Genomic DNA, 18,701 nt, shown 5'->3' on the forward strand with positions numbered 1-18,701 from the left:
TCCCCTGGGGAAGGCCCCGGCCTCCGGTCCCAGCCCAGGACCAGTGGGCAGCTCTGACTATGCCTGACCAGCCAGGAATGGCAGCCAGCAAGGACTCTAGCTCCTACCTTGTTGTAGTAATGCACCAGCACCGAGTGCCACCGACCGTCACTCACGCCTCCAGGAACCTGCGGGGTCACGGTTGTCGACGTCTCGCCTGTGCGGTAGGAGGGAGACCCCGAGAGAAACAGGTTAGTGGGGCTGGATGGGGGCTTCAGACGAGGCTTTGAGGCTACATGACAGACAAGCTACTCAGAAACTTGCCCAGCCACCACTGTTGGCCCCTGTCCACATGGAGGGCCCCAACTAGAAAGGCATTACGGTTCTCAGAAGCCCTCTCCTACTCAGGGCGTGGAAAGCACTCCAGTCCCCTGTGTGGCTTTTTCTGTATGCTCCCCAAAGGCTTTCCGAGTGCTAGAGCAAGGCACCCTGTGCCAGGCCCCAGCCACAGAGTACTGTTTCCCCAGTGACTCCTGCCTGAGCTTTCCCATTCGTACTATAGAAACAATCCTTGTTCAACTCTTCTAAATATGGCAAGTGCAAAACAGGACACTGAAGGGACACTCCTCAGTGAAATCTGCAGCCTCGTGCCTCCTGGGGTCAGTTGCAGGGTTCCCCCACCCCCTGTTCTGTGCACTGCATGACACAGGCCCCAGCACCAAAACCCACACAGACTGTCTCCTCCTGAGCCACTCTATGACCCACTCCATGTTTTCAGGGCCCTTGTGACCACAGCACACAGTGGGTTGTTGCTGCTTGTGTATCTTGGCTTTGAGGTGTTTAAGTCATTTCTTTTTCAGGAGTTCTTGTTCTTTGGGGCCCAGGTGGTGCTGGACACTGTCTTTTCTGAGCCTCCTAAGGGGATGGGGGTGGCTTTGTGCACAGCCCTGGCTAAGCAATAGCTGGGAAGAAGGCACTTCATATACCAACAGGACAGGGTCAGCTGAAGCCAGGGCCCAGGCAGGGAGTGCCAAGGCCGGGGATCTCTCAGGACACTCTGGAAAGGAGGAATGTGGCTCATGGATGCATGCCTGGGGAAGGCAGGAGCCTGGCAGGCTGTGCCGCTTCCCTTGCCACCATGGAGACGTGTTAGGAGTGTTCCCATTTCTTCATTCCATATGGAAAACCAGGTCCCAACTTCAGATCTTGTACACATGGACACTGGGGCCAAGGCTCTGGGGCAAAGAACACCTCTGGGCCACCTGGGTGAGCTTCTAGGTAAAGGACAGGTTGGCATTTTCACCCCCGGATCATCTGCTACAATTGCCTGAAAGGAATCCCCTAAGGCCCACTGCTGAAGGCTTGGTCCCCAGCCAGTGGTACTACTGGAAGGTGCTAGAACATTCAGGAAGCAGGGCCTATTGTGAGGAAGTTGGCTCACTGTGGGCATGACCTTAAGGGGGACCTTGGGACCCCAGCCTCTTTTCTTGATTCCTGTGGTAAGCAGTCTCCTCCACTAGATGCTCCAGTCATGACACTGCTGTGCTCTGTCCCACCAGCAACAAACCAATTCCCCCATGGACTGAAGCCAAAATAAACCCCTCTGCTTTTTAAGTTCTTTGTCTCAGGTAGTTCGTTACAGTGACAGAAAGTTGACTAATACACTGGGTCAGGTAAGCATCATTGAGAATCCAGTGTGGCTGCATAGCTTTGCCTAACACCAAGATGATATATTTAATGGAGATACATATATATATTTGGTTTTTTGAGGTAGGATCTCACTCTAGCCCAGGCTGGCTTAGAGTTCACTATGTAGTCTCAGGGTGACCTCAAACTCATGGCAATCCTGCCACCGCTGCCTCCTGAGAGCTGAAATTAAAGGTGTGTGCCACCGTGCCCACCTTGGATTTTTCTTTCTTTCTTTCTTTCTTTCTTTCTTTCTTTCTTTCTTTCTTTCTTTCTTTCTCTCTTTCTTTCTCTCTTTTTTTGAGGTAAGGTCTCACTCTAGCCCAGGCTGACCTGGAACTCACTCTCTAGTCTCAGGCTGGACTTGAACTCACAGCAATCCTCCTACCTCTGTCTTCTGAGTGCTAGGATTAAAGGTGTATGCCACCGTGCCAGGCAGGATTTATCATTTTTAAGTTACAGGACCGGTGGGGGGAGGGGCTGAATGGTAGAATCCAGACCTAGGATGCAAAAGGCTGTGGGGTTGACTCCCAGCAGGAAAACATTAAGCTACAGGCACACTGCACTTTACTTAGTGTTCCCCAACTCTGGGAAACGGAAGCTGTGTCCTGTTTTCAGCCCAAGATACACCTCTGCAGTGAACGTCTTTATGCACTTTGGTCTCAGCCAGAGGGCAGACTCTTGGACATAAACAGTCAGGGCTGGCAGGGCAAGCTGCTTGGAGGCGGACAAGCCTGAAGGTGACTTCATGCCCAAGCACCGGAGCCACGCCCGGAGGTCCCACCTGCCGAGAAGGTGAGCTGCACCTGCTCCTCCACGATCTCCAGGGCGATGAAGTCGTGCTTCTCGTTGAAGCGGCCGTTGTAAAGCAGCAGAGCGTTCCTGTCCTGGGTGGCAAACCTGCCAAGCGGAAGGGAGCATGTCACACAGCCAGGACCCCCAGGGCCACCAGGATGCCCAGGAGTGACAAAGCCAGCCAAGGAGGTCGAGTCATGGGGCTGGGATTCAACAAAGACTCTCAGGCTGGAGAGATGGCTTAGCAGTTAAGGCGCTTGCCTGCAAAACCAAAGGATCCTGGTTCAATTCCCCAGGACCCATGTAAGCCAGATGCACAAGGAGGTGCATGTGTCTGGAGTTTGTTTGCAGAGGCTGGAGGCCCTGGCATGCCCAGTCTCTCTGTCTCTCTCTTTAAATAAAATAAAATATATTTAAAAAAAAAGAAGGGCTCTTGATGCTGCAGAGATGATTGCTGAGGGTTAAAGAAGGGCTTGTAGGAGAGACCCAGCTACTGTGTGCCACCCAATTCTCTGCTGTAGTTTTCACTTCCGTGTGTGGCCATTTGGTCTGAGTCGGGAGCTGCTTTCTGTGCCCAGGTTCACCAGCCCTGCCCGGCGTCCTCCCCGCCTCGCCCCCACAGCAAGCACTGGAGACAGAGAACTGGAGAAGGGGCCCGAGGCTGAGGAGACAGTGGGGACGACGTGAGTCCGATGAGGAAAGATGGAAACAGAAACCGAGGCTTGGAGGGGCCGGGGGAGAAGGCGTAGAGAACAAAGAGGGGATGAGAGGCGGCTGGGAATGGGGCCACTTGGGAGCCCAAGCGCTTGGCAAACAGAAACTAGAAAGAGGAGAGCGGCCGTGACAGAAGCCACCTGAAACAAAGACGACGAGACTGGACTGGGCGACTCCCGGCGGCAAGAGGCTTCTGGGGTTTCTGCCCCAGGGCCACCACGAGCCTGGGGGACACTGATCTTCCATGAACATTCTGGGGAGACTTGCTCTGACTCTGTATTTGAAGTCAGACATGTCTAAGGGATTATCGTCTATAAACTCATCCTGTAGTTGAATCTTGCAAACCGAAATGTGATAAGCAAACAGATACCACACTGGGTTTTTCAGACATTAATTAAACATTCTTATTTTTCACTTGTTCTCTGTGCTAGGAACCAGCAAAGTTTCCTTGTTGGCTTCTAGCGTGTTCTGGCCTCCAAGCTCACCCTCCGCACCCTCTGGCACTGTCGGCCAGCTTCCGCGAGGCATCCTCCCTCCCTCCCGCAGCTCACTGGCTTCCGAAGGGCGAGCTGAGGCCCCGCCCACAGCCAGACAGAGGTCAGCCCCTTCCAAACTCAAGCCTTCAGCTCACGGCTTGTCACCTGCTACTGATGCCCTGACAAGAGACACCAGGCCACAGGGGATGTAGAGTGGTCAGGCCAGCATCCATGGCCAGGACCTGGGCCGCCCACCCTCAGAAGGCCGAGTATAAACGCTCTGCTGTCTCAGGCTGCAATTATCGCCAGTTTCCAGCATGGCCCGGGGCCCACCACTGAGCAGGTGGTCCTGCAGCCATCCGGTGCCTAGAAGGATGGGGACACAGACTGGACGCCTGGCCCAGGGGCACCCGCCACCCCGCCGCACTTACGCGAGGGAGACGGTGAAGTGGAAGCGCTGCCTCAGGCCTCGGAAGGTGACGAAGGACTGCGGCGGGAAGCTCCTGGTACTGACCTCACAGTAGGGACGCTCGTACTCGCCGGGCGGGCACACGCAGTGGAAGCCGCCGATGAGCAGGTTCACGCACGTGCCCCCGTTCTTGCACACTCCGCTGGCGCAGCGGCCGGAGCGGACATTCACCTGGCAGTGCTCCCCTGGGGATGAGAGCCAGAGGAGGTCACGCAAGGTCGAGGGACAGCCAGCAGGCTGGGGAGACCCCCCGAGCCACGTAGTTGGCTGCTGATGAAAGTCACCAGCTACAGATCCACAGGAGCTGGTCCCCACAGCACCATCCCTGCCTGAGACCCAACGACAGTCAGTCATGGGGCTTCCCTAGCGTGTCCCTGCGGAGGTCCCCTCTGCTGAGTATGTCTGGGTCAAGTCCCTGGTCTGCTGCCCTAACTCCAGTGGGCAAGATTGCTCAGCTGTTGGCACTCGGAGCTCCCAATCCTGACACACTCTGTGGGCTGTGCCTGACTCCCCCTTCCAAGGGGACAGCCTAGAAAGTGGCCAGAGGGCTTTCTACCTCTCCCTATGCCCACACCATGTCAGAGCTTCACCAAGACTCAGGAGCACACCACGGTACTCTGGGCGGGGGGCCTGGGCGGTGCCCACCTTTCCCGATGCCTCACACAAAAGTTCCTTGCACAGTATGACCAACGGCCAGCGCTGGATCCTCAGCGCTTCTGCAATCACCTCTGTGTCTCCCACAGCTCACAGCTTCTGTGGTAGACACTCCTTTACTGTGGGGCGATCCCCACCGTTGAATCCCTCCTACAACAAAAGGTTCTAGAAGCCTTCACCAGGAGCTGGTCTAAGAAGTCTGAAGCCTACCTTTCTCTCTAAGGTCCCAGAGCAGAAAGGATCCAAATTTCGTTCACTAGGAAGGTCCTGGGCTCCCTGGCAGGAGATGCCCTCAGTCTGGGCTATGGTTTGGTTGAGCAATGCCCACCCCTCAGCCCCCAGTGCACAAGGGTCTGACACCTGCCCCTTCCACCTCTGATATGCAAGAACATGCCAGCCAAGCCCTGACAGGCCTTCCAAGTTCCTAACACCCACCCTGACAACATTCTTTTCCAGTTACTGGTTTTTTGATTTTAGGGAGGGGATCAAGGGAAAAACAGGGCTTTTTTGAGATAGGATCTCATTTTGTAGTCCAGGCAAGCCTGGAACTTATCAGCCTCTTGCCTAAGTGTTGGGATTACAGGTGTGCACCACCACACTCAGCTCCTAGCTACGCATTTTTAAGTGGATGTATTTTATTTTATTTTTTTAAAGTTTTTATTTATTTTTTAAAGTTTTTATTTATTTATTTATTTTAAGAGAGAGAGAGAGTGAGAGGGAAAAAAAGGGCAGATAGAGAGAGAGAATGGATGTGCCAGGGTCTTCAGACACTGCAAATAAACTCTGGAAGCATACACAACATTTTGCATCCAGCTTTCATGGGTCCTGGGGAATCGAACCTGGGTTACTTGGTTTTGCAGGCTAGCACCTTAACTGCTGAGCCAAGTGGATGCATTTAAAATAACAACGTCACATCCACCTACTCTAAACACCTGCGCAGGTGAGTGCGCATGAAGATCTCGTCGTCACAGCTTCACGACTTACTGCAGAAGATGACCTGAGCCGCCCGGCCCGGCTGGCACTCCCGGATCTTTGGGGGTTTCCTGTCCCCTGGTGATGGATGGATAGGCAGTTTATAGTTTTTGTTCATGGTAGTAACTTGCCAATAAACGTTTTTGTGTGTAAACTTTCATGTTTTGAAATCTTCTAGAGAAAACTCCCTCTCGATGCTGGGTCAAAGTTAGGCGTGATGACATTTTAGGACACATTTCTGGATTGTCCCTTCAAAGTGCTGGCACAAACCTACAATGCCACTAGTGAGGAGCAGCCCTAGCGGGAGGTGTCCAGGCCTCTGGGAACTGTGCTTGGTGGTGGTGGGGGGGGTTAACATCTGGCTGTAGGAGTGGGCTGGGGCTCGAGGAACTGGATGCAAGAGTGGGGCGTTATCAGCTGGTCCAATGCTCTCTTGGCTTCCCTTCACCATGCAAAGCCATCAGCCAGGCTGAGACCCAGCCAGGTCCTCACCAGAGACAGTCAGGTCAGAGGCACCCAATGTTGGACTTTCAGCCTACAGAGAGGTGAGCTAAACAAACCCTTTTCCCTTATAAAGCACCCAGGTTTGGGTGTTTTATTACAGCAACACAAGTCCCATGTCTTAACTGCCTGGGCAGATGCTTCAGGACAAGAGGCCAAACAACAGACAGGTATTTCCTACGGCTTGAAGGCTGGCAGTCCACGATCAAGGTGGCAGCTAACTCCACTTGTGGCACAGGTGCTCAGCCTGGCATGCAGAGGGCAGCCTTACGGTTGTGGGCTCATACGGCAGGAGGAAGAGACGGAAAGGAGAAGGCAAACGCTAACTCATGTCCCTTCCTGTCAGGACACTAATCCCACCCTGACAGGTCACTTTAACCTTAGTTCTCCTCTCACAAACATGCTCCACCAGAACTAGGGCCACAACACGCAGGCCTCGGTGAGGCATGGAGCTCGTTCCACAGCGAGCGCAGAGAAGACAGGGCCTTTGAGAAGACTGGATAAGGATGGCACTGACTTTCATTGCCAACCTTTCTAAATGGAAAGGGGGACTCTGAGGTCACTGAGGAAGAAGCCGCCCTGAAGCCCTAGTGTCCCTCCAGGACCGAGGCTCGGGGACACTGGCTGCTGATGGCTCACAGCTGACAGCCCCTTTAATGTCCCTGAGCCCAGGAAGCTACCTCACCCAATGTGACAATGCCTCTTCTTGCCAAAAAACATGTTTTTTACAAGCTTCCTTATTTTAAGACTTTCTAGGGAAAATCCCTCACAGTGCTGGGTCAAAGCATGGTGCAGTCCAGGGGTCCCTGGTCCAGTTTGGAGGAGCCCGTGTGAAAGGGCGCGTTTGTGATCACATGTCAACCAGCAGAGACAAGCAGGCTCCTGACAAAGCCAAGGTCAGCCTTCTCCTCTCTCAGTCCTACCTAGGCTAAAGTACCCGGCTGAGGCCTCAGGGAACCTGGCTCAGCAAAGGTGATTCCAGCGTGAGCCTCCCGAAGACAGAGGGGAGGGCAGTGATGGCTGACCTGCCCGGGAGCGCCACGACTGTGTAGGGCCAACATCCCAGTGCCACAGGGGCTCAGGGGGTACAGGGGGCGACTTGGGCCACAGTGCATTCTTGTTCACTCATCTGTCTTTCCCTGGTGGGGTGGCCCCCAGGGAAGCAGGAACAGAGAGTGCAGCAACCACACAGCCCTCACCCTCACCCCAGTTCTAACCCTCACCCCAGTTCTAGCACGATGGATGCTTCTCATCTTGCCCCCACTCCCGGTTTCCAGGGTTCCACCTGCCAGAGCACTGGCCTTGCCACCCTGCAGCTCTGTGCGTGCACACACAACCTCTCAAACACACTTACACACTTGAACTGTCCCCCCCACGCACACAGTCCCCCCACTCTCACCCATAATTCACATATTACACACACACACACACACACACACACACACGCACACACACGCGCGCCATCACATACACACCTGCTCACTCATAGCATCACCTACATGCACACACCCTGGCTCACAAGCTCGCACTGCCACACGCTCACATGTACATATTTGTTAGTATATTTTCACACACAATGCTCACACTCATGGTGTTAGACAGTCTCATTCTTATACACACATTCACACACCTGTTCCTGCACACTCTACTTCAGAGACCCTGTCATACGTGTACCTCTTTGCACATCACACACACACACACACACACACACACACACACACACACACACGCAGCGTCCTCTATAGCCCTTGTGGGTCTCAAGCACTAATCTGAAGTTTTTAGCTTAAGATCTATTTCTCCTCCTTCAGACACTTCAGATTCTGTCATTTCTACTTAAAAAGTATGAGACACGGGAGTGTTTGGTTCACAGTGTTCTGTTAGCCTGTCAGTGGTCAAACACAGCACTTTCTGGAAGAACAAAGCATCCCTGAAAGGCTTCTGGCTGTGTGCTCACCAAAGCGTGAAGATAAATAAAGGGAGGTTCAGCCCGCCTCCCCTCAGCTCTGGCCTGGGGAGTCCTGGAGCGGCTCCCAGGAGCGTTCAAACGGCCAGGTGAAGAGACAACTGGGCCCTGCCTTGCCCGGCCCCCGGCTTCCTGTCCTGCTGGAATGCGGGACTCCTCATCCCGCTGCTCCGGGTCCTGGATGACTTCCCTCTAGTGTGCTCACCGCATCCCAGTGAGGCCACAGCTTGTGCCCACGTGGACAGGATTTGGGGAACTGCTACTTAACCCACAGCATTGCCATTGGCATACAGTGTCCTCTGCAAACACAGGGCCCCGAGACAATGCTGGACCTTTCTCCACGGACACCACTGCCCAAGATGACTTCCCTGGTTGTAATCCTCCCCTCAGGGGAAGGTCCTCCGGAAGAGTCTCCTCCCTTTTCAGCCAGAAGGAGGAACATCTCGGGAATGCAGGGGACCCCCTCCCTTGCCCACACACCCCGAAGCTCCCCAGCTCCCTCCCAACTACCCACTCCTCCCCCATTGTCTCCAGGCGCCTCCAGCCCAGACTGCTCCCCAGCCTGCTTCTCTGAGTTTTCCATCTAGGGTGGGGTTCCAAAATCTACCCCAGGAAGAAGTCCTTGCGCTTAGAGCCACCAGCACCCTCTGTTTTTCGTCCCTCAGTGCTCCCCTGCCATCTTCCTCAGTCAAGTGCTCCCCTAGTGGGCTCTGTACTTGTTCCACTGCCCCTCAAGCCCACTGGTCCGCCAGGGACAGTGTAGACGGCTTCTCACAACGCTGGTCTCTGGCCACGCCAGACCCCCTGTTGCACAAAGATGCCACCTACGACACGCCTGGCCCAGCTCCTCACACCTGTGGACGCCACACTGGCCTCAACGTCTCCTCCACCCAGGGCACCAGGACCCAGCGCGTCACCACTGCAGCCGTCCGTGGTCGGCAGTGATGGGACCCAATGGTGGCCACCCCAGGCACCCTCCCCTTATCTCTAGAGGCTACCCTGTGTCCCTTCCTGAACCTGTACTTGTCTGTGGCTCACCCCACAAAGTTTCACTGCCTCCTAAGTGGGTCCAGGACACAGAACCCCCCCTACTGTGGGCGGGTGGGGTGCAAAGGAGACAGCCACAAAGTGTGTGTTGGGACCAAGTCTGAGAACATAGGGCACACAGTGGGTGCCTTGTGTGTGAGGGCTCTGCACAGGCGCCCACGGTGGGGGGGGGGGCGTTGGAGCAAAGCCAGGTACGCAGCTGAGTGCTTGTGGGATGAAGTCATGCAGTGCCTGGGCTCCTCGGATGGAGGCAATGATTCACACTGGAACCTAATCCATGCAGTTACAAAACCGACATAACTCATCTACTGGATCCAACCCATGTGGGAAGATTCTGGCACGATGGAAAATTAACGTTACAGTTAAATGTGCCATTTTTAAATTAAAAATATTTTTATTTAGGTGTATGAGAGAGAGACAGGCAGAGAGAGAGAGAGGGAGGGAGGGAGGGAGAGAACGGGCACATTAAGGCCTCCAGACACCGCCAACGAACTCTAGATACTTGCGCCACTTTGTGCATCTGGCTTTACGGGGTGCTGGGGAATCAAACCCAGGTTGTTAGACTTTGCAGGCAAGCACCTTAACCACCGAGCCATCTCTCCAGCCCCCAAACATGCTACTTTCATGTAAGGCAGTGTGAACTGTGATCACTGTGCTTCAGGTGAACAGGGCCAGACCGGGATGGAGCCGCATCTGCGGCTTCTGGGACTTCCCCTCAGGCTGACTCCAGGTCCCAAGGGCTCCGCGCAGGGGCTGCCCTGAGGTCCACACGTGAACGTGAACATGAACATGAACGTGAACGTGCCCGCCGTGGCCGCCACTCCGCTCCTTGTGCTGCTCTGCCACGTGGTGAGTACGCAGTCCCCAGGGGACAAGGGTTACCGGGTTGCAGGTGACCACTGTTGCTAACCGGACCACGCAAACTGGAGAAGACATGAGCTGTGTCTCTCTCATAAATGATTTGTGTCAAACTTGTTAAGTCCTGTGTCCTCAGTTTTCTCCTATCACAATGCAAGGTACTGTTTTTGAAAGACAGGGGACAGGATTTCTATTAATAGCCTAGGCTGGCCTGAAACTCTCCGTCCCCTGCCACAGCCTTTTGAGTAGTGCCATGACAAGCATGCACCACCACGCCCAACAAGAGACGTACTATATATATGTAAATGAAGTTTTAAATTCTTTTGAGGTAGGGTCTCACTCTAGCCCAGGCTGACCTGGAACTCGTTCCATACTTCCAAGCTGCCCTCGAACGCAGTGATCTTCCTGCCTCCACCTCGCTAGTGCTGGGATTAGAGGTGTGTACCACCATGCCCAGCTGACACTATTTTCCAGCAGCGAGAGGGGCAGGGAGAGAAAGCATGGGCATGGCAGGCCTCTTACACTGCAAACAAGTTCCAAACACACACACCGCATTGTGTGCCTGGCTTCACGTGGCTGCTGGGAAATCGAACTCCAGCTGACAGGTTCTACAAGCAAACACCTTGAACCACTGAGCCATCTCCCCAGCTCAAGAGACACTACCTTAATGAGATGAGTCTTGTAGCAGCTGATTAGTATTTCAGGATTTCACTCTGCCCCTTTCAAAGATGTCTCATCCAAACTGGCATTCCCCTTAACATCATGGTGTTTGGGAGTTAAGCGCTTGCTGAGTCGCTCTCAGCCCTGGAGGACGCCCCACCACCCCCCGCATCCCCACTACGGCTGCCTCTCTACACACGCGGAGGGTAAAGTTTGCCCTCCCGGGCAACCCGAGCTCTGAGCTCAAGAATGCAGGACGCACACCGCAGAGACTGCCGAGAAGCGACCCTGGCGAGCCTCAGCCCTAGGAGCGATGGCAGAGGCAAAGAACCCACAGAAATGCTGGAAAGGCTCTGCAGAGAAACAGTGTTCACACAACGCTCAGGCCCAGGAGTCAGGGCCAGTCGGGGCCCAGGCCTCATGCATGTTCCCTTCACTGAGCAGCTGCCCCATGCTGGTGTGAGGAAGGGACGCTGCTCTGTCTGCCCAGACGCCGAAACTGGCATAGTCAAAACCTGAGAAGAGTTGGGAGATGGCTTAGCAGTTAAAGGTGCTTGCTTACAAAGCCTGATTGATGGTGCCAGCTCAGTTCCCTAGTATCCACGTGAAGCCAGATACATAAAGTGGTGCATGCATCTGGAGTGCATTTGCAGTGGCAAGGGGCCCTGGTTCCCTGATACACTCTCTCCACCTCTCTTCACAAATAAATATATAAAAACATTCCAAAAAATAACCTAAGAACAGCTCCGGCTTCGCAGGGCTTCAGCAAATGGCTTACTTGTCACAGGTGGAAGCCAGGCAACGGGCGGGGCAGCCAAATGGCTTTGACTTCATGAAGGTTCTAGCAGGAGGTCCCATGGCAGAGGGCTGCAGACCCAGGGAAGCCAGAAGAGATGGAAACACGTTAGGTCTGGGAGAAGAGGTGGGGGTCTGAACTGGGGAGCTGTGAGCCCAACTTCCACCAGCTACTCGCGGGAGGCGGCGAAGAGAGAGCTGCTTGGCCCGGCCAGAGAGGGCACGGCGCACCGAGCGTCAGGAGGGCAAGGAGGGAGGGTGTGCCTACTACAGGGGAAGGGTGGGTGAAGGTTTGCCAACTTAAGTTTATAAGTAAATAAAGAAAATTCTCTTTTTATTTAAGAAAGACCTAAGGGCTTTAAGCTAGAAAAACTAGAATTTCCAGAGGTATCAAGATTTGGACTCAAGGCACACATGGCACTTTCTGAAGCCTGAGGCTTAAGTGGAATTAAGGATCAGTGGGAAAGGCAGAGAGCGCAGCTGGGACGGCAGGAGAGGAAGAACCCTGGGGACACAAACGCAGGACGACCCGTACAAAGCCAGGTCTTCACCACAGAGACCCTCAAGCCAGTCTGAAGCCCCAGCCGAGCCCACAGACGGGAGCGTCAGGTTCAGAAAGGAGTCACGTGTCCTTACAAAGAAGATGTGACCGCAGTGCATCTCAGTGCAGAAGGCCACCACCATGGGAAGACAATGCGGGCTGTGGGAGGGAGGGTGCGGCCGAAGTGAGGGAACACTGCGCGCGTCTGCCCACCCTTCCCTGCTCCCTCGTTCCCCGTATCCTTCCGCTCACTCGCCCACCCACCTACCTTTCTACCCACGCATCCACTCAATCACCCACTTAGCCAACCATCCTCCATCCATCCATCTTCTACCTAGTCATCCACCTATCCAGTCACTCATTACTTCACCGCCCAACTACCGTCTCGTTATGTGTCCCTCCATCTGATTGTTGGCCATTCATCTACCTACCTAAGAATCACCCATCTAACTTTCCATCCAGCTATCCATCCCTCCACCACTCATCCATTATCTAACCATCCATCTAATGCAGTGCGGGCATGGGCCACTTTTAGGCACTGTAGTTATGATAGTACACAAACAGCTACGTTCTCCTGTGTAGTTTCCATCTGGATTCAACATGTCAAAAATTCCAAGTCTTGGAGCAGATGGGGAAAGTTCAGGGAAAGCTGAGAAGGGTGGGGGTGGTGAGCCTATGGGGCTCAGGTAGAGGAGTCCACCAAGACACCAGCCGTGGGTACAACTGAGAGTGAGTCTTGACCTGGGCCATTCATTGCCCTCCCCACAGGCTCCCCCATACCTGAGAAAGAACATCCAGCCCTCACATGCACACACCCATGAACAGCCGTGTGCACCCGTGCACACACACGGAGCAGCTGAGGCAAAGCCCCGCCCCTCTCCTGGGCTGCCACATAGCAGCCGCACCAGCAAGGCGCCACCTCACCCAGGGTTCCGAGTGGCCTATGGCAGAGGGCCACAGGACAGAAGCCAACAGGGGCCCTTAGTTCAGCAACAAAGCTTCAGAAGAGGGCATCCCACAGGCCTGTTCTGCAAAGCAACTGTTTAGACAAACAGACGGACACACAGACAGGCACAGGCACGCACGTACACACAGAGCTCGTGGGCCATATGGCTGCACCAGAGCCCCCGTGGCCCTGACTGATGCCCTCTGTGTCTGCCTGTCACTAGGGTCACAAGTGAAGGCTCAGGAAACACTTTGAGCACTGTGGCCGTAGCCCCCCCCCCACCCCGCCAGTCCACACGCAGCCTCCCTACCAGGCAGGTCTCAATGTGTGTTTGAACAGATGAGTAAACGCCGGCGCAGAGTGTAAGAAGTTGTGCTAGAGCACACAGCAGTGAGGAGAGGGAAGTGTGAAGCCCACACCTGCCCCAGTGTCCCTACAGAGCCTGAAGTGACCAGCCCAGGGGGCATCAGCATCCAAGCCCGGGCCCCTCCAAATGCACCATAGGAGGGACCCACTCTAGGGAGTCCACTGTATAGGGCCTCAGCCTCTCCCACCAGCCCCCAAGGAACCACCACTACGGACAGAGATTCACTGAACAAGGAACCAAACAGCGACTCAGTTTCCCTGGCCATAACTCCATCCTGAAGGCAGAGGTTCCTGTTTCTTCAGCGGGAGGGTGGTGGGGAGCATCCCCAGCTCCTGAACTGCTTCTGCTGGGCCGGTGAATGGACTTACTCTGCAAAGGTCCTGGACTGCCGTGGTCCCTCTGGGCCCTGCCCCACCCCCAAGGCCCTCTCCCCTCCCTCAGTCAGTCCAGACCTCTCGCTCTGCTCTCCCTCCCCCTGGGGACAGGTGGGTTTTGTTTGACTTTCTCACCTCCTGGTAAAGGAGCCCAGTTTCCCTGAGCCACACCCCCAGGCAGCCCAGCGCCTCCCCACCTGGACAGGTTAGCAGGAAGCTTGGTTTCAGTTTAAGTTTGCGCTCCCCACCCCACCCCCACCTTAAAGGGAGGGAAGGTGGGAGTGGGAAGTCCCAGGAGAGGCCAGAACCCCGAGCTTGACTGCTTTCCTCCTGCACATGACTTCATTGTCTTTGAGGCAAATTCCCAGAACTCCAGACACACCCATTTTTAAAACATAAATTAAAAAACGCATTCCAGTGGCAAAGAATCAGGTCCCACCCACCTTGTGACTACTGAGAGGAGCCACCTGCTCCTGAGCCTGAGGGAAAGGGGTGTTGAACTCTTTCCCCTGGATGCAAAGCAGCTGCAAAGAGAGGGTCCACTATTGCAGTGACATTTGGGACAATGTCCGTTTCCCCCCACCCCCAGAAGGGCCACCTCCCCATCCTTGCAGCCTTTGTGGAGAGGGGAGACAAGAAAATAACCCTCTACCTGCAGGAGTGCTAGGTGTGCGGATTCCACATTCGGGGATTCTCCTCACTCAGCAAAATGTGATTGTTTTTTAAGGTCTGGAGACTGGCTGCTGGGGAGACAGCTCAGTGGTTAAAGACGCTTGCTTGCAAAGCCTGCTGGTCCAGGTTCAATTATGCAACATCCACAGAAATCCAGATACAGAAAGTGACACAAGTATCTGGTGTTCCTTTGCAGCAGCAAGAGACCCTGGTGCACACACATGAGCCAGTAAACAAATGCTAAAAAGATCTCGAGGTGACCCTGGGCAACCACATGCAATGAAACTTTAAACACAATCTATCTAATATTGCTGGTTGGTCAGCAGAGCAGAGAGGCAGAAGTGTGTGCACAGAGATGCAGACAGAGAGGGAAGAGGAGAGACGGGAAAAAGGGGAGAGAGGAGGTGAGACCTGGAAACAGAGATGAGACAGAGGAACAGAATGAGAGGGGGCGCGGAGACAGAGACTGGAAGGCCTTTGTTCCGTGAGAGTGGGGTCTGGCTGGCAGTAAGTACACAGGCCCAGGTTCTCCACAGACAGAACTGTCCAGGTCAGGCCAGGCCACAGACACAGGGTCAGTCTTTCGCTCTCTTTATCTCTTTCTGTTGTGTTCTTTCTTTTTTAAAAGGTTTTATTTATTTATTTATTTGAGAGAGAAGCAGAGAGAGGGAAAATGGACACATCAAGGCCTACAGCCACCGCAAACGAACTCCAAATGCGTGTGACACCTTGTGCATCTTGCTTCCGTGGGTCCTGGGAAATGGAACCCAGGTCCTTTGGCTTTGCAGGCAAGCGCCTTAACCGCTCAGCCAGCTCTACAGCCCCTGTTGTGCTCTTTCTGAGCACAGAAGAGAACCCTAGGGAACAGACAACTGGAGCCAGTGCCAGGGACCCCACAGTGGCTGCATGCCCAGCCCCATCTGAGATGAGACCCCTGCCTGAGACATCCGTCCGTCCGTCATGGCACAGCCCTTTCTGAGCAGTGGCATGGCCAGGAGCTCCTCCTCAGAATAGGGAATGTGCAGTCAGGCCCCCGGACCTCGGTGCCGTCACCCTTCCTGGGGTTAAGTGTGACCCTTCCCTGCCCAAGGGCAGGACATAGGGACTTTTTCGGAAGTAGAAGCTGGAGGACATGTTCCTGAGATCCTCTGGGGTCACCACATCTCCAGCAACCCTTGATGGCCTAAGCCCCACAGTAGCCCACGAAATAGCAGGGCAATTGAACCCTGACTGCTCAGTCACTCCCTTCATCAATTAGAGTTTACTGAGCACCCAGTAGGTACCAAACACATAGTAGGTGCTGGGCACCCATGGGGCCAGAATGATGAGCTAGAAATCGACCACCTTGCCTGGAGGCCTGAGAACAGGACCTTATGCTATGAAAGGCTTCTGTCGATGTGCTATTTTGAGGATCATAATGGGGAAGTCACCCTGAAATGGGGAGGTGTCAAAGTCACCACAGGGTCCTGTACCAGGCAGGTGGGACATCCAAGTCTGGGATGGAAGGGCAGGGGCAGAAGCTGTCATGGGTTGAGAAAGGGGCAATGTAGATGGCTCCTGAGGCCCGGAGGAAAGCAGATTTCCCTGGGCTTCCTAGCGGAGGCGGTTCTGCCCATGTGCGTAGCTCGGGACCTGGTCCCCACTCCCGGGCTCCAGAAGTCCATTCTTGCTGAGCTCCAGCCCTCCAGCCCATCAAGGCTCCAAATGCAGATGCCCACTACCAATATGAGCCCGACTCAAAGCAAAGAAGGAAACCCCTGGGAGCTACATGTTTTAGATTTCAGATTTTAGGATGGGGTGGGTGGAATCTTTGCATAGACCTAATTGAGATCTTGGGGATGGGTCCCAAGTCTGAACAGAAAATTCACTGATGTTTCAAAGATACCTCTTACCCATAGCCTTAAGGTAATTTTATACAAAATCTTCAGCACACCTGCATCTTGACTGCAACCTGTCACGTGGGGCAAGTGTGGAATCTCCCACTTGTGGTGTCATGTTGGTGCCTACAAAGTTTTGGATTTTGGAACATTTTGGATTGCAATATTTGGCTTAGTGATGTTCAACCTGAGCTATGTTAGGAGCAGCCAAGGCAGCTACGAGAAGCCCGGAGGAGAATATGCGGTTCAATCTGAGGACCACCCTGGCCCCCCAGTGATGGGTCAGCTGTGCCTGACGGGGTCAGCTTGAGGACCATCCTGGCCCAGGTGCTCATTCTGTTCATTCTCAGGCCCCACTTTGGGAAAAAAAATTCACGAAGAATAGGAGGTTCCTGGCTGGATTTACCTCCACCTGGGCCTCTGAAGACATGATCTACTGGAAAGCCAGGTCCGCCAGAAATGCATCAATACTTTCGCTTTGTGACAACACAGTAGAGGCCAGGTAGGTACCACAGCCAATGTTCAAGGAAAGGGGGGCTCCAGAGAAAGGGACACGCCAACCACCCCCGAGTCTGAGAAGTGCACTGTCCACAGAACATTCTGGAGCTCCTGCCTCGGAGGCTTAATTACAGGCTGGGCAATGATTCTCACTTGCCTGGTGATTAACCCTCAGGCTTAATGACCAAATTCAGGTTTGCTGGGAACAGCTAGCTCGCAGACCAGCGCGGTCTGTCCTATAAGCTGGGGGGTCCTGGGCTTGCAGACGTCATTCTACAAGGCCCCAGAGCAGCTCAGCAGACCTCACACAACAGTGCTAAAGTTTTGGATAGAAGCACTCGGTGGGTTAGTGTCATCCATGGTGATGGGACACCCACACTCTATCCCCGTCAGGACCTAGAGCTAGAGTGACATTTTTTTAAAAAATTTTTTTTTCATTTTATTTATTTACTTATTTGAGAGCAACAGACACAGGGAGAAAGACAGATAGAGGGAGAGAGAAATGGGCGTGCCAGGGCCTCCAGCCACTGCAAACGAACTCCAGATGTGTGCGCCCCCTTGTGCATCTGGCTAACGTGGGACCTGGGGAACCGAGCCTCGAACCGGGGTCCTTAGGCTTCACAGGCAAGCGCTTAACCGCTAAGCCATCTCTCCAGCCCTAGAGTGACATTTGTATTGACACCAGGACCAGAGAAAGTCTGGGTTGCGGGAAAGCCAGATGCTGTGGCAGGTGACTACAATTCCAGCACACCTACTGTGAGAAAGGCAATGGAGACAGCACAGTCTTCTGGAAGCTGCAGACCAGCTAGCCTTGCAGGAGCAGTGGTGAGCAACGGGAGACCCTGCCCAAGTGGGGGGAGGGTTAAGACTGACACCCGAATTGTCTTCTGACCTCCATACATCCCCCCCCCCCATGAACACACACATACAAAAAATTATTCCCACAGACAGGTGACTAAATTCTTTCACCAAAACCCCTGAGGACCCTGAGGCGTAGGGGTCACGTCCTGAGGAGCTGGTGTCAAGCTCAAAGCTGGCACCACCGGGGTCCTCGAAGCACCGCCTCACACTGTCACACCCCTCCTGACGAGCACCAGCATGACTCCAAGTCCAGGGTCGGACAGCAAGGCCCAGGGCGGGGCCAGGGCTCTGTGCCCGCGCAGTGGAGAGAGCACCGTTAGCCGGGGTCTGCTGAAAAACGCTCTCCACCGGACAGGCAGCCTAGGGGTCAAGAACGAACTTGACCGTAACCAAGCAGTCCCGTCACGAGCACCTCCAGGAGGGACACCTGGGCGAACTTTACCAGCAAGTGGCTGCCCCTTTCTTTCCAGAACCTGAGACATCTGAGCCAAGCTCCTCACGATACCAGAGCTGTCATTCAGGAATGTACCCCAGGGGAGACGCTGACCTATGATGATTAGTTACCTGCTCCTAGGTCTCCCTAAGGTATAGGTAAGAGGGGGAGCCGCCCGGGAACGCCCAGGAGCCTGCAGCAGTGAGCTCCAGCTCACCCCCGAGCCTGGCTGGCTGCAGGCCTGCAACACAGGTAGAAGGGAAGGGGGGCCCTCCGCGCCCCAGGAAGGACGGCAGGAGACGGGCAGCGGTCCTGGCCCTTTCGGCTCAGCACCGAAGAAGCAAAGGTGTCACTGTGGCCACAGACTATGACGAGTGGCCGGCTTGAGGACACATCTCTGAGCACACAGGGACGGGCAGCTCTCCCCTGCCTCGCTGCCCCGGCACAGCACCTCCTGGGCGCCCGTGCCACGCACACTGTGGGCTCACGCTCTGGCTGACAACACGTGCCAGCATCTGCCCTCAAGGAGCGTTCAGTGCACAGGGGAGGAGGTGGCCAGTGCC

At 54.6% G+C, this 18,701-nt stretch overlaps 1 protein-coding gene across 1 annotated transcript in view; it reads right to left on the minus strand.

Annotated features, from left to right (window-relative positions):
- Celsr1 (cadherin EGF LAG seven-pass G-type receptor 1) overlaps nt 1-18,701 on the minus strand; it is a 148,560-nt gene that overhangs the window by 59,402 nt on the left and 70,457 nt on the right. The window contains exons 3-5 of the mRNA XM_004650392.2: nt 4,082-4,304; nt 2,450-2,565; nt 108-196 (exon numbers count right to left, since the gene is read on the minus strand). Coding sequence (XP_004650449.2) covers nt 108-196; nt 2,450-2,565; nt 4,082-4,304 — 428 coding nt within the window. The remainder of the gene's footprint in view (nt 1-107; nt 197-2,449; nt 2,566-4,081; nt 4,305-18,701) is intronic.

This window comes from Jaculus jaculus, chromosome 6, assembly GCF_020740685.1.
Source record: "Jaculus jaculus isolate mJacJac1 chromosome 6, mJacJac1.mat.Y.cur, whole genome shotgun sequence".
Lineage (NCBI taxonomy): Eukaryota > Metazoa > Chordata > Mammalia > Rodentia > Dipodidae > Jaculus > Jaculus jaculus.